This window comes from Balaenoptera ricei, chromosome 2, assembly GCF_028023285.1.
Source record: "Balaenoptera ricei isolate mBalRic1 chromosome 2, mBalRic1.hap2, whole genome shotgun sequence".
NCBI classification, from domain to species: domain Eukaryota; kingdom Metazoa; phylum Chordata; class Mammalia; order Artiodactyla; family Balaenopteridae; genus Balaenoptera; species Balaenoptera ricei.
Window position 1 is genome coordinate 63,451,367 of NC_082640.1, and position 12,452 is coordinate 63,463,818.

The 12,452-nt window shown below is 38.0% G+C and overlaps 1 protein-coding gene across 2 annotated transcripts in view; it reads right to left on the reverse strand.

The window, feature by feature from the left end:
- Positions 1 to 12,452, reverse strand: part of REC114 (REC114 meiotic recombination protein) — a 110,573-nt gene that overhangs the window by 20,034 nt on the left and 78,087 nt on the right. Inside the window, exon 3 of one of the 2 annotated variants that reach the window (XM_059912794.1) lies at positions 5,534 to 5,617. The exons of the other annotated variant lie outside the window; for it this stretch is intronic. Within the exon in view, the coding sequence (XP_059768777.1) occupies positions 5,534 to 5,617 (84 nt within the window). The remainder of the gene's footprint in view (positions 1 to 5,533; positions 5,618 to 12,452) is intronic. 2 annotated transcript variants of the gene reach the window in all.

Sequence of the window (12,452 nt, forward strand, 5' to 3'; positions counted from 1 at the left end):
GTAGTGGTAAGGTATCCTGTCTAGAAGAATAGACACCACTGCCCCTTTACTGCCTCTGTTGGGTTCTCTTCATTTTTTAATACATTTAATTTTTTTTCCCCTGAGTATAAAAGTAATCCATTATCACTGCCCCCTCCAACAATGAAAAAATATGAATATTTTTCTTATGTGTATTAGTCATTTGTATTTTTTCTTTTGTGTATTGCCTATTCATTTCCTCAGCCATTTTTCTCTTGGATGAATAATCCCCAAATTATCAAGAGTCTCTGAAAGCTAACTTTCCTTAAGGAAGGGGAAAGAACTGATAAGAGAACTCTACATTCAGTTTTTGGTAATTCTATGAATCTTCTGTGAAACTGAGCTTTCTTGTTTACAATTAATTAGCTGTTTCCAGCTCACCCTAGTTTAGACTGTACCTGGGGACATCTATATGAAATACCTTTGTATTAGCTATTTCCATAACGATTCTGTAATTATCTAACCTTTTGAGAAGTAATCACATAAAAAATTGTGCCTCATAGCTAGATGAAAGCTATATGTAGAAACACGATTATTAAGTATATAAGTAGGGCAGAAATCTCAGACCACTTGTCTAGAGGTATCTATATACATATATATGTGAGTGTACATAAGAATGAGTTTGGACAGTTAGGGTTTCTTTGAAATGTAGTTCCAAGAAATGACAGGGAAGGTTTTATGTCTGATAGCCTAACTGATGTTTTGCTCCATGTTTGCTTCTGTAAAATTCTCGGACAGAATTTGAGCTTATCATCAGAAACCAGAAATACCACTTCAATACATGTGGACCCAAGATAAAGCCAAGGTACATCAGGAAAAATCTGAAAATGAGTTATATCTTCATCCCACATCCTTAGTGTCATGGGGTACCACAATAGAAAACCTGCCACATGGTTAACAAAAAGGACTCCTAGGTTGGAAATCTTGATGAGATTTATTTTTATACCATAATTAAAAGTCAGAAAGAGCTCCTTGTTGTGAAATGAAAGTTTTTCAAGTATATACTAACAGCCATGAACTGTCCCAACTAAACAGTCTCCAGTGTCTATCATCTAAGGAGATTAGCTCAAAATTATACACACACACACACACACACACACACATATATATTGGCCACGCCACACGACTTGTGGGATCTCAGTTCCCCTACCAGGGATTAAACCCGGGCCCTTGGCAGTGAAAGCATGGAGTCCCAACCCCTGGACCACCAGGGAATTCCCCAAATTACTATATTTTAAGTTGTTCCCACCCTGCTTCAAAACACTTAATTTCAAGTTCTTACAACTAATAGAAAACTCCTTGAGGAAACAAGTTAAGGGTAAGTGCTTGTCTCTGTACATTTATCTTCACGTACACACAAGAAATCTGGGAAGCACTGGGCCAATTAAATGCTGACTCACAAGTGTGAATGGCATCTCCATGCAGAGATCTTAGCTGCAGGCTCTATAGCTAATGTTACAGGGTATAGCACACAGGAAGACGCAGGGCCCAGTTAGCACCATGTAGGAAGACAGCCAAGGAGACATGAAAATCCTAACATAGGCATGTTTTCCTGCTGGTTTTAGATTCATCACCCAGATCTATAAGAAATTTCCCATCACCACTAAGAGCCCAACCCGAGCAGTTTTCCCCACCACTAGAAGTGAATTCCTCTTTGTAGAAACTGGGATTGGGGGTATATGGAAAAAGGACTTCACCAGAGAAGGGACAAACATTTTCTTTGATCCTTTGCTTTGAAACAGAGGTGATACTCAAGGCTGAAGCTAGACAAAACCATGAAAAAATTCTTCAGTGAGTTACTGGAGGTGAGGACAGTGGTTTAGGGTTACTCCTTTGAACCAAAGTCTCTTCAGATATGTTAGCCAATCAGCCAAGACCATTTTGATTACAATTACTGAAAAAAAGGAAGCCCACCTTACAAGTAGGCAGATCTTATACAATCTACTTATTTGGGCCAGAGAGAAAAGAAGTATAATCTTTATTGCCTCCTGAATTTAAGTTTTAAATTTCTCTCAAAGGAATGAAAGTTTTATTTCAAAATACTTCTATTTGTCAATTTAAACAAGAATGTTTGTTATGTAATACTTGGTTAACTAAAAGTTATCCAAGGCAAAAAGCACTAAAGTTGTGCACCCTTGGCCAGGTAAGGCAAAAAGAAGAATCTGTTGGCTCAGTATTAATGTATCAATAGATCAAAGGATTAAAAAAAATGAAACAAATCATGATCTTGATAGTTGTTAAAATTTAATTTGTAATCCTGATAAAAGTATTAGTAAATAAACTATATCTGAAAGACTATCTCCCTAACATGGTAAAGAATATCCAATCAACAGCCAGAAATATTCTTAATGTCTAAACACTGGTTCCCATTCAAGTCAGTAAGATGTCAAGGATGGCTGTATAATTGTCTAATTACAGTGTTCTGGAAGGTCTAGGTAATTCAGTAAGGTGAGAAAAATAGTAAGTACAAACTATGGGAAGTAAATTACCACTGTTTGCAGATTATAAAATTACTTTCCTAGAAATTAAAAATTAAATTATCAGAGCTAATAAAAGTTTAGTAAGGAAGCTAAATTTAAAATAATTCAGAAAAAAAAATCTAGTAAGAGCAGCTAGAAATATGTTTGGGATAAAGAATACCATTCACAATAACAAAAGGATCCTAAACTTAAATATTTAAAAATCTGTATATGAAGTATATGATATATACACAAATATCACATATAAAATTATACAACTACACAAAATACATGTTTTTTCTATATAACATCTATACATGCATTTTATATGTAATCTCTATACATAGAGTGTCTAAAGATTTTGAAGAGGAAAATTAGGCAAAAGCAGTAGACAGGTGATTCACAGAAGAAATACAGATGGCTAAGAAACACACAAAAAATATTCATTCCCATTAGTTACCAACGAAATGCAAATTAAACGGAGATGCCCATTTTTGCTTATCAAATTGGAAACTAGTTTTTAAATTTAAATTATATCATCCTGTTGGAGAGGATGTGGATAAATGAGCATTTTTACATATCGTTAGTGCTGTAGAAACAGGGACAACCTATATGGAAGACACATTTACAAAATAAACATTCATACTTCTAGTACTTCTACCTCAAGAACCCTGTAAATAAATCCTTATGAAAATCAAAACATTTTTACAGTAGTGAAAAATCAGGAATTACTTAACTGATTCATGGTGCATCCAAACAGTGAAAATACTACGTAGTCATGGAAAATCATGTTTTCAAAGACTTAAGAAATGACTTGGTATAATGTTCCAGATGTAATGTTACATGAGGAAAGCAGGATGCAAAGCACTCTGTGTACCACAATCCCAAATTTAGAAATTATCTATGTGGCAGACACTGTTCATTTGCCATGAGCCAATCCACACCAGAGGCTGGAAAAGCCAAACACTCATTTGCTAATCTTGGCAGATTGGGATGGCCACATTACACTCTTCTGGTCCATGAGACAGAAGCAAACATCTGTCAGGGGTTGTGGGAGGTGGAGAGCCTTACAGGAAAGCTTATGCTTTCCTTATAAAAGGAACAGATGAAGCTGGTCTCCTATGAATGGAAATATAACAGAGCTGTAGTAGCCATTTGAAAATGTGAGAGAGAGGCCAAGGGAATTGCAACGGTGTTGACCTCAGCAGGGTGGAGTTGCTGAGCCAATTGCTAGCTACTGCCTGCTTCTGGATTTCATATATAGTCAAAAAAATAACCCCCTATTTTGGGGGGCCATTATACGTGGATTTTCTATCACATGCATCTGAACACTTTCCTAATGGATACAATATATATGCCCAGTAAAAATGTCAAAATGTTAATTATTTTTGAGTAATCAAATTATTATTTTTCTCTTTAAAGTTAATTTAAAAATTTAACATAATCAGGAAAAAATTAAAACTCAAATATCAGACATATGGCATGGTGTAACTTTTTAAAAGACACCTACATTCATTCAGCATGACACAGTCCTGGGCTGGAAGTCAGAAGACCAATGGGTGGCCCAGTTTTCTGATAGCTAGTTGGCTATTGGCTTATGTTGAATTCAGTTTCCTCATATGTAAAATGAAAACAGGGGCTCCTGAATGTTTTGAGTATGTGCTCCAGACCCCTTCAGCAGTCTGGTGAAGCCAGAGGACCCCTTCTCAGAACAATGTTTTTAATCACATAAAATATATAAGAGTACAAAAGAAACCAAGTATACTGAAATAATTAATTACAATATTAAAACACTAATTTGTAAACTAATAATATACATGCTTCCTTATTAATGTACTCAATAAAAAGATCTAGCAGCAGGACTAACAACCACCATAATACTGGGGTAGTGATGAGCATAAATGACATTTAAGATATCTTAAACAACTGAAACGTGATATGAAGATATGTGATTTCTACTGGTGCAAATGTGGTCTGATGTCAACATTCGTAATTGAAGGAAATGATAAATTTCAGTTAAAGGTCAGTGAAGGGACTTCCCTGGTGGCGCAGTGGCTGGGAATCCACCTGCCAATGCAGGGGACACAGGTTTGAGCCTTGGTCTGGGAAGATCCCACATGCTGCGGAGCAACTAAGCCCATGCACCACAACTACGGAGCCCGCACGCCGTATCTACTGAAGCTGCGGGCCTAGAGCCCGTGCTCTGCAACAAGAGAAGCCACCACGATGAGAAGTCCGCGCGCTGCAACCAAGAGTAGCCCCCACTCTCCACAACTAGAGAAAGCCCGCGTGCAGCAGCGAAGACCCAATGCAGCCAAAAATAAATAAATTAATAATAATTTTTAAAAAGTCAGTGAAAATCCATGCAGTTCATGGACCTTCTGAATTCTCTGAGGATCCTTTGGAGGGACTGATAAAGGCCCTCCTATTAGATGCTCTTGAAGACCTCTTTCAACTCTCAGTCTATGAGCCCATTAAAAATTATGATATTTTACCTAAATTTCAATATTATCTAGTCAGTGAATGTTAACAGATTGGTTTTTATAGTTATTTCTGAAAGAAAATAATCCAGGTGATTAGTCTTCATGTTGCTTTGATGAGGATCATTCTTTACATTTAATACAGCTAGGAAGCAAATAAAAGGGAATTTTATTATTTAGTATTAAAGAGAAAAAATGAAAAGACATATTCAGTGAAGTATTTGAAAATGCACACCTTTTAAACATCTAAATAGCAAGACAAACAATGATGTAAAAATCCACCTCCTCCCATTTTGTGCTGGGGGATGGAAAATGGTTGCACAGCTCTGTCAGACAGGTACTGACAGATCAATCAAAGCCCTGGCTCTTCGGCAACATCCTCTTACTAACAATGCTTCTGCCTCTTAACACTCCTTGTTTCATGTTTTGCTCATAATGCAAAACTTTCTTAAACGTGTTCTTCCCAGTACCATTTCACCTGCAAAGAGAAGCTCCTGCACCCACTCCCATACACACTTAGCAGATGAGAAGGGTATGATCAGTTGCTTAAAAACAGTTGGCCAAAAAGCATCTTGCCTTTATCGTTGTTCCAAACAACAGACAATCCATGCGTCTTACAATCTTCAACCAGTTCTTGCTACCAATGAGTGAAAACCCTTCCTGAAACAAAATAATTAAACAAAATTAGCAACAGAAGCAAAAAGGGACATGAAGAATAGCTGTGGTGCAGCTGCTTCCTATTAGAAAGTTGTCTATTTATTTATTCTGTAACTTAAGCACAATAGAAATGACTCAATATTACCAATTGCCAAGGATGACCCTTCCAGTGAGTCCCAGTGTCCTTAGTGTTCTTCCTGCATCACGATCATTAATAGTCTCAGCTTTTATTCCTTTTCTTAACCTTTTCATATTGAAAATCAATAAACTATTAAAGATAGTAAATGCCCATAGTCATATTTGCTATAAGATACATTTCTATGCCTCTAGGATTTGCCAAAATGTGAGTTTATAATCTCTGGAAGCCAAGAGTTTCCATTATACTCATTAAGTTATCTGCCATATTCCCAACTATATAGTTAGATTTCTCTTCATGAGAATCTTATTTTCAGATTCCTATGAATGGAAAATTGAAGCAATTTGGTTTTGGATGCTGAATGCTTAGTTCTTCATTTCAATCTGAAAAAACAAAAAAGGCAAAGAGGGCAGTAGAGGGCACACAAGTCTCAAAAGAGGGACAACTGCTGGATCCTAAAGGTGTAAAGATAAACTTTTTCTGTAGTTTACTAATAAAGTAAATGGAGTGGACTGTCTAATGATTATGGCTACTTATAAGCTCAGTTACGTTGTCAGTAGATTTCCTCAGTTACGCAGCCCATTAAGTTAGAATGTGTTTATGATTTAGTAGAACTCATCCAGGGAACTGATAAACGGACAGTATGCAAAACCATGCAACTGCATCTGCCTTGTACTGTTAGTCCACCACAGCCAGGGGAGGCTGCTGGAGGGATGTGAGAAGTCTACAGCTCTTTAAAAAAGAAAAAGTTTTTTGAACTCTCACAAAATCTCTCTTCCTAGATCTGAATATGACAAAAGCTACAACTTCCAAAGAAATTTGTAGTCCAGGAACACTGGGTTAATTCTTTCACACTTTTCAGTAACAAAAGGAAAAAAAAAATGAGTCCATTCTAAAATGTTGATTCTAAGAGTTTTATCATCAATAGGACGTTTAATGAAAAAATAAATTAGGCAAACCATTTGTGATTTCTTCTTAAAACTCTCAGCATTAGCAAAAAGAAACATGTTCCTTATTACATCCCCAACATGTAGATACTGTGGTTTAAAATGGCAGTATGTGGGGAAACTAGTGCACATACACACATTGCTAGTAGGAGTGGAAACTGGTACAACTCTTATGGAGGGCAATATGGTGATATCAAAATTATGAATGCTTTTACTCTTTAACCCAGCAACCTCAATACGGGAGATTCACTTCACAGATCAACCTGCACACATATGAAGTGATGCATGGACAAGGTTAAGCATTTCTGTATTTTTAATGGTAAAAGATTGGAAACAAGTATACATCAACAGTGGACTGGTTAAATAAAGTATGATACTCTATGCAATGGAATACTATACAACTGTAAAATAAAATAACAGCTCTGTAACAGTGATGTCCAGTAGAAATTACGGTTTGAGCCACATATGTAATTTTAATAGTAGCCACATTTTAAAAGCAAAAAGAAATGGGTAAAATTTTACTACTTAATATATCAAAAACATTATTATTTCAACATGCAAACATTGTAAAACATTATTAAGATAGTTTTTTTTGTACTAAGTCTTTGAAATCCAGTGCACGATTCACACTTATACCACATTTCAATTTAGATGCTGTATTTTAAATGGTTAAAGTGAAATGCAATCCTACCAAAACAACAGAGTTGAGTTTAATGGGAAAATATTTTACAGTGCTTCCATTTATAAACCTAAATGTAAATTAAATAAAATTTAAAATTCTGTTTTTGGCTCCCAGACTTCAGACTATACTACAAAGCTACAGTAATCAAGACAGTATGGTACTGGCACAAAAACAGAAATATAGATCAATGGAACAGGATAGAAAGCCCAGAGATAAACCCATGCACCTATGGTCACCTTATTTTTGATAAAGGAGGCAAGAATATACAATGGAGAAAAGACAGCCTCTTCAATAAGTGGTGCTGGGAAAACTGGACAGCTGCATGTAAAAGAATGAAATTAGAACACTCCCTAACACCATACACAAAAATAAACTCAAAATGGATTAAAGACCTAAATGTAAGGCCAGACACTATCAAACTCTTAGAGGAAAACACAGGAAGAACACTCTTTGACATAAATCACAGCAAGATCCTTTTTGACCCACCTCCTAGAGAAATGGAAATAAAAACAAAAATAAACAAATGGGACCAAACAAAACTTAAAAGCTTTTGCACAGCAAAGGAAACCATAAACAAGACGAAAAGACAACCCTCAGAATGGAAGAAAATATTTTCAAATGAAGCAACTGACAAAGGATTAATCTCCAAAATTTACAACCAGCTCATGCAGCTCAATATCAAAACAACAAACAACCCAATCCAAAAATGGGCAGAAGACCTAAATAGACATTTCTCCAAAGAAGATATACAGATTGCCAACAAACACATGAAAGGATGCTCAACATCACTAACCATTAGAGAAATGCAAATCAAAACTACAATGAGGTATCACCTCACACCAGTCAGAATGCCCATCATCAAAAAATCTAGAAACAATAAATGCTGGAGAGGGTGTGGAGAAAAGGGAACCCTCTTGCACTGTTGGTGGGAATGTAAATTGATACAGCCACTATGGAGAACAGTATGGAGGTTCCTTAAAAAACTAAAAATAGAACTACCATATGACCCAGCAATCCCACTACTGGGCATATACCCTGAGAAAACCATAATTCAAAAAGAGTCATGTACCACAATGTTCACTGCAGCTCTATTTACAGTAGCCAGGACATGGAAGCAACCTAAGTGTCCACCGACAGATGAATGGATAAAGAAGCTGTGGCACATATATACAGTGGAATATTACTCAGCCATAAAAAGAAACAAAACTGAGTTATTTGTAGTGAGGTGGATGGACCTAGAGTCTGTCATACAGAGTGAAGTAAGTCAGAAAGAGAAAAACAAATACTGTATGCTAACACATATACATGGAATCTAAAAAAAAAAAAACCTAGGGGCAGGACAGGAATAAAGACACAGATGTTGAGAATGGACTTGAGGACACGGGGAGGGGGAAGGGTAAGCTGGGACGAAGTGAGAGAGTGGCATGGACATATATACACTACCAAATGTAAAATAGATAGCTAGTGGGAAGCAGCCACATAGCACAGGGAGATCAGCTCCGTGCTCTGTGACCACCTAGACAGGTGGGATAGGGAGGGTGGGAGGGAGATGCAAGAGGGAGGGGATATGGGGAAATATGTATATTTATAGCTGATTCACTTTGTTATAAAGCAGAAACTAACACACCATTGTAAAGCAATTATACTCCAATAAAGATGTTTACAAAAATTTTTTTTAATTCTGTTTTTCAGTTGCACCAACCATATTTCAAGTGCTCAGTAGCCACATATGGCCTGTAGCTCCCTTCCTGGACAGTGAAGGTCTATATGTATTGATCTGTAAGATATACTGTTCAGCAGAAAAGCAAGCTGCAGAACAATGTCCATGATGTGGTACCTTTGTATAAGAAAGGGAGAGAACATACAATGTATATTCTTATTATTTGCTTGCATTTCCATCTTAAAAACTGGAAGGATTAGTACACAAGAGATTAATAAAAACAGTTATCTGTAGGGAGTGGGACTGAACAGTGCAGATGGGGCAGGGGTTGAAGTAAAATTTTTTACTATATATCTTTTTATATTGTTTTGATTTTTGAACCACATTAAACCCCATATGCATGCATATGGGAATATTTAGGCAAACAAGGATTCCCATTCCAATATGGCATAAACTCAAGGAAGAGGTGAAAGCAGGACCTAAATAAATGATAAGTCTATGGGAACTCTGTACTATCTTTACAACTTTTCTGTAAATCCAAAGCTATTCTAGAATAAAAAGTTCATTAGAAAAGCAAAGAAATGAGCAGTTCTTGGCCCTGGCCTGGCCTCACCTCTTCCTATCTCTAGTCCACTTTGTGTCTTATGAGACATCTCCACTTGGCTAGCTCACAGATCCCTCCATGTAAACTTGCCCAGATTGGGACAGTTCTTCTCCACACACATTGCCATTCCCACACACTGCCACCCCCGTGAATGGCATCATTCACCAGTCACCCCAAGTGATCAACCTGGTATCCTGGTGGACTCCTTTCCTCACTTCTCCCTCAATACCAATCAATCCCCAGGTCTTAGAGATCCAATCCCCAGCTTCTTCCATCTCACCATCCTCTCCACTTACACTCTCACTGCTGCATCTGGCTGCTCCTCACACCTTGATTTCGTTGTATAGCTTGTTCCTAAAATGGCCTTCCTTTTTCACTGATCTTTGAAAACCCTGCTTTATCTCAACCGTTCCCCACAAGGCAAAGCTGGTTGACCTCTCAGAATTCTATGCCCTCTCAGGATCTTATTGTACTTATCATGCTGTATTGTAACTAGTTACATTTCTGTGTCCCTGATAAGAATAAGAATCCCTAGGCAGGGCAAGGCAGGTCCTAGAATGTGTCTTATTACCCCCTGAATCCTCAGCAACTATCACAATATTCAGCAAAGGCTGCTAGGTCAGCTCCAGCAGCCCCTCAGCTCAGGACTCTGCAGTGGCTGTGCCGGGAATGGGTACGGCCTTCCTCCCCGGCAGCGCCTCTGAGGTGAGCCACTTGATGGCTCCTCCTCTTCAATCTGTCCAAACCATCTTTCTTTAGAACTTCATACATCTCTTCCCTCTGCTTTTCCCCTCTGACTTTTTACCTAATTAACCTCTAACCACTGTTCATTTCACGCTAATCTCAGCTGGGACACACTATTACACTTTCCCATAGCCCTGTACTTTTTTCTTTCATAGCATTTATCACAGTTTGTGTGTGTGTCTGTAGTGATTATTTACATAATGTTTATTTTTTCACTAGACTATAACCCCATATAACAGGCAGGGGCTATGTTTGTTTTGCTTACCATTATACATACAACACCTATTATAGTCTTTGACACTTGAACATGTTTCAGTAAGTTTTGAGTGAATGAAAGAATGAAACTTTATGAAAATTAACAAAATACTTCATGCCAATATCATTTCTTGGGAACAATGAGGTCCACAGATTTATTACCTGTCCAACGATGCAGAACACCTTACTTTTTTTTTTTTTTTTGGCTGCACCATGTGGCTTGCGGGATCTTAGCTCCCTGACCAGGGATCAAACCCACGCCCTCAGCAGTGAAAGCGCAGAGTCCTAACCACTGGACCACCAGGGAATTCCCTACTTATACTCATCTTATTCAAGATTCAGAAAGAACTTTTTCGTCCTAATACTTGGGGATTTAGTAAAGATTTCTGTGTACCTAACCACTTGTCATTCATATATTCCTACATTTTAATAATTGAGCTCTTTATCTTTGAAAATCCACCTCTTAGAATCTCCTTTAAGGCTTGTCCTTCTGGTGAATTCAGTTTAGCTCAACTGATGGCTCTTCTGTGCTGCCTTTTCTAACATTCTCAGACAGTTAAGTGACCTGCTCTGTGCTCCCACAGCACACTGTACCTGCTGCTATTGAAACACTCACCATCACTAAGCTCCTACTATGGCCGGCCACTGCGCTAGGGGTTAAAAAAGACACGGAATCTGCCCAAGGGGAAGGGAGAATGAATCACACTCACCCAAGGAGATTCTCTCCCTAGTGCCTGGGATACTGTTCCCCGACCAGGCCAAAAATCACTGCCTAAGAAGCCACTGTTAACTGATGAGTCTGTCACATGCCCTGGAGGTACCGGGGTGGAAAAGTGGTTTGGAATTGATAGTACAGGGCAGGAAGAAGGAGAGCGGAGTACTCTAGGAAATACCAAATTTACTATCAGACAAAAAGAACAGAAGCCAATACCAAGAAATCATGTCTAGGATAGAGGAGTATGCAAGCTTAGAGGACTGAGACTTTCTAGTAGAGAATGGTCAGCAGTGTCAGGTGATGCCCAGGATGGAGTAAAAAATAAAGGCTAAAAGCCTGTGCTTAATTCAGCAGTCGGGAGGTCCTGTGCACTGTAATATCTATGTACAGGTCTGTCTTTCTATCCCTCCTTTTCTAATTCCCACTTTATTGCAAACTCCATGAGAGCAAGAACTGTGTTTCATTCATCTTTGTATCTTGCATGTCTGTTGAATAAAAAAAGAATGCCAATCTCTCACACCCCCATTTCCTCCAGTCATACTTGGACCCATCCCCTCATGCTGTCCAGCTCTGCACAGTCTCCCTGAGGTGCAGTGGCCAGAATGCCACATGACTCCAAGGTGGGGCGCCACACCGCACTTTTATGTAAAGAGAGCCTCAGGCTTTGACTTTCAAGTATTATAAATTATGAACTTCATTTCCAGATTTTAGTTATCCATGTTCTCCTTGCCCTCTGTTGTTGTAAGTAAGAGTTACCATAAAGATAAACCAAAAGGAAGCCATCAAAATAAGAGAGAAGAGGACCTAAATAAACGATTGCAGAGCTTAGATGTAGACAATCGACAATCTAATGTCCAAGGCTGGCGGAAAAAACTACCTGTGTTCTCACCCTAACCAAGCCTGTTTCCCTTGCTGTTGATTCTATTATTGAGCCAGTTTCTTTAGTGCTTTAGATAGATACCTCTCAGGTCTGACTTCATCTACTAGTTTGAGCAAGCAAGCCAAGAGAGTATCGTAGCGGTCATTGGCATTTAGCTAGGTAAATTAGCTTTAAAACCATGATAGATATGATCATAATTGCCTTGAAGAAAACAC